The 3,729-nt window shown below is 44.1% G+C and overlaps 1 protein-coding gene across 1 annotated transcript; it reads left to right on the top strand.

Moving 5' to 3' along the window:
• The first annotated feature begins 203 nt into the window (after positions 1–203).
• LOC149842744 (uncharacterized) lies at positions 204–2,871 on the top strand. Its single transcript, XM_089999396.1, has one exon. It carries the CDS (start codon positions 1,316–1,318, stop codon positions 2,717–2,719), a length of 1,404 nt encoding a protein of 467 aa, XP_089855522.1. The 5' UTR covers positions 204–1,315; the 3' UTR covers positions 2,720–2,871.
• The last annotated feature ends 858 nt before the right edge of the window (positions 2,872–3,729 follow it).

Raw genomic sequence — 3,729 nt, 5'->3', positions numbered from 1 at the left:
TAAGTCAGGCAGATCCAGTGTCTCTAGGTCTCTGGTCTTGGGGGTGGTTTGTCTGTGTAAATATTAAAAAAGAAAAATATTAAAAATTGACTCAATAAGAAAATTCTCTTTCGTCCTTGATCCTCTGGCTTATGTCTGTTTCGGTCATTTCACCTCCCGAAAAGATTATTTTCTTACGGAAACGCTTCGGCCCGTGAGAAATGGAGGGAGGGAATCGTCTTCTCCGTCCTTCCTTTCGGGAGACTGTCTCACCGCACGAGTGGCGTGGTGATCGCACGTGCGGAGAGCCGTTAGCTCTCCGTGAGGGAATGAGAGGTAATCTGCGTCGTTCCCACCATTTCTAGGGTTTTCTCTGATCCTTCGTTTGGGGTTTTTCTTTTTGCTTTTTTTTGTTTTTTTGGAAGGCAAGCTGGGGTTAGGCAGACCCTACCAGTTATACAACAATACCATTGGGATTTGAGGTTGCAACGTCCCAACAGAAGGTGACGTGCACTAGCTGCTCCTACCAGACAAGCGGAGCCCCCGTTGGTAGTTCTTTTGCTGCTCGTTTTCTTCTTCGAATTTGTGGAAGAATTTAGGGTTTTTTCGGTTTGTGATGGTGTTGGGTTTGGAAATCTATGGTTTGTTGAATCAGCGTTTGGAGAGTTTTTTATCCTTCGTCTTCTTTTGGCTTCGATCGTCGGCGATCGCCCGGTTTTCTGTTGGCAAGTTGGAAGTTTTTGGGTTGATTTGGTGTTTCTGGAGAGCTAGGTTCGGTTTCTCGCGTTTGATCTTTGTCCTGTTTGGGATTTTAGTGGATTTGGTGTGGAAAAGATGGGATTTTGTGTGAATGTTTTTTCTCGTGCGGATCTCCTCATCTTCTGGTTGAGGATTTGAAGATTGCGCTCTTCTGATGATTTTGTGCCTGGGAAACTAGGGTTTTGAGGGCGTTTCTGGAGTACCATTTTCCGATTCGGTTGTCTTCCTTACTATGGCTTTTTGAGGTTTTTTCCCTACTTTATGTGCATGAGGTTGCCTTCCATTCTGAAGTAGATTGCATTTTCTGGTTCATGTTTCAACTTTTTCTGGGAAATCCGATTTCCGGACGTCGGATCGGTAGCGTTGCGAGATTGCGTCTTTGTAGAGGATTCCTTGCGAACTTAAAGATTGGAAGGGGTCTCACTCGTGCCTCTGTTGAATCTCGTCGCTGTTGTGGTATTAGGTTAAAGGAGATTGATTTCCTGTGGTTTTTTATATTGGATTAGGTGGACTTAGAATTGTTAGAGAGAGAAGTCATCTAGTCATCCTTCTATCTCTGTCTTTCTTCTTGACAGCCATGGAAGGGAATTTATCAGGGGGGGACATGATTTCTGGTCCTTATGGTGTACTGGAGCTACAAGGGTCATTGCACCCCCATCAGCATCATCAGCACTCACACCCACTACATCAAAACCATCAGCAGCATCAGCGTTCTGCTGGTCACCAACCTCACCATCTTCAAGATATGTTCCCTTTGTCAGTTACGCCGCACCTCGAATGCGAGCAACCGTTGGTGGCCCCTGATTTCAGGAACAGCCATAGGAGCACCATTAATAGTGCTAAAGTGTGTGCTAGTGATGAAGATGAACCCAGTTTTAATGAGGATGGCATCGATGGACACCCTGATGATGGCAAGGGAAAGAAGGGCTCTCCTTGGCAGAGAATGAAATGGACTGATGGTATGGTGAAGCTCCTGATTTCGATAGTGTCGTACATTGGAGAAGATGCTGCCTCCGAATGCAGTGGCGGGAGGAAGAAACTTGTGATTTTGCAGAAGAAGGGGAAGTGGAAATCTGTCTCTAAAGTCATGGCAGCAAGAGGATGCTATGTTTCTCCGCAACAGTGTGAAGATAAATTCAATGATCTTAATAAGAGGTACAAGAGGCTTACAGATGTGCTCGGAAGGGGGACTTCCTGTCGGGTTGTCGAGAACCCGGCGCTTTTGGATACCATGGATCTATCAGAGAAGGCAAAAGAAGATGTGAGAAAGATCTTGAGCTCTAAGCATCTGTTTTATGAAGAAATGTGCTCTTATCACAATGGCAACCGGATGCACTTGCTAGATGACCCGTCGCTTTTTCAGTGTTTGCAGTCGGTTCTCAGAGGAAGAGGTGGAAGGGAGATGGGAAAGTCGACAAGGGACGAAAACGAATGTGAGGATGATGAAGATGAGATTGATGAAGGTGAAGATGATGGGGAGGATAATGACTTTCATGGTGAAGATGGGGGGTTACTTGGGAAGAGGCCCAAGATTCAGGAAGGTATCGAAGACGCTAGCTTGTGGGCAATGCCTAATGTTCATGAACTCTCGAAGCGGTTTGGTTGCGAAAACCTTGTTGGGGAAGTGAACGAGATGACGCAGGAACAAGCAGCTTGGATGCAGAAGGAATGGATAAAAAACCGCATGCTGCAGCTGGAAGAGCAGAAGCTGGGCATTCAAGCTCAAGCTCTAGAGCTAGAGGCGCAGCGCTTCAAGTGGCAGAGATTCAGTAGAAAAAAGGACAGGGAGTTGGATAAACTGAAGCTTGAGAATGAAAGGATGAAACTTGAAAACGAGCGTTTCTCGTTAGAGTTGAAGAGGAAGGAATTAGAACTGGAGTCGAGTAGAGCAGATACTTCAATACCCCCCACTGCTCATGCTTTGAGCCATTTGCAGCAAGGGGGAGATCTGAATGAAATTGAAAGAACACAGTGCATCTGAGGGACCTTCACAAGAGGGAGGCTTCTCATATTTGGAATTGGGGATCTCCATTGTTACTGCTTTGATCCAGTTTTGATAGCGCGTGTCAGGGTAGCATGTAAACTGTCATTTTCTGTGTGTAATGTAAATGAACACCACCATTAAGCAAGCAATGGCTGCTCTCTCTCTCTCTCTCTCTCTCTCTCTCTCTCTCTCTCTCTCTCTCTCTCTCTCTCTCTTGATAGTAGTATCCTTGAATGGGCTGATTGTTATCGTATCGGCCCAAAATCGATTTGCGACAAGCTGATTCAGCAGCCCCAAAGGGGTTTGGCGTAGTGCGATGAAACCTAGGCTGCATGCAATAGGGTGGATGGTATTCAGCCATTAAACAGTTTTAAATGTTTTTTTTTTAAATGACGTAGATGGGTTCTCACTTTGAGCACCAAACCTTGTTTTGGCCAGATTATAGAAATGTGTCAAACATGGCCACTTCATTTTTTTGTTGATAGTTTTACCCTTTTGTCACCTAACAGATTAGACGCATAGGTAATGCAATTGTTGCCTGAAAAATCAGGCACCTAATTTTATTTTGTAGGTAATAAAAGGCAAAAGTGTCAAGTAAACATTAAATTGTTCATATTCATTATGTTTTCTAACTTGCAATTAACAATGTTATTTCCAATAAAAGCGAGGGCCATCTTCGTTATTGTCCCTTTTTTTTTCCTTTTTTAAAGAATACAAGATAAAAAATGCTCAGCAGTTCACAGTGAATTGAATCACATCAAGTCACCTTAAAAACACTTGCAGATCCTCTGCTTGGAAATTGCCCCTGGGAGTGTTTAGGAAAGGGCCTTTTTTTTGCTCTCTATGGTCAAGCTTGGGGCCGCCCCCAAAGGGATGACTAGCAGCTTTTTGTTAAAAGTAAAACCAGTGACTCGCTTTTACTTTTCCCTTTAAAGTAGATTTGTATCTTCTCTCTAGAATCTGTAGCTCTCCTTTTTGAATCCCCACATTAATCCATGACCTAACTG

The sequence above is a fragment of the Nuphar pumila genome, chromosome 3 (assembly GCF_984573655.1).
Source record: "Nuphar pumila chromosome 3, dmNupPumi1.hap1.1, whole genome shotgun sequence".
Lineage (NCBI taxonomy): Eukaryota > Viridiplantae > Streptophyta > Magnoliopsida > Nymphaeales > Nymphaeaceae > Nuphar > Nuphar pumila.
Note: the sequence above shows the minus strand (reverse complement) of the source record. Positions and strands in the feature narration are given on the sequence as shown.

Bases quoted from the DNA above. Each gene is read 5' to 3' on its own strand.
- LOC149842744 (XM_089999396.1), top strand. From the start codon at position 1,316: ATGGAAGGGAATTTATCAGGGGGGGACATGATTTCTGGTCCTTATGGT.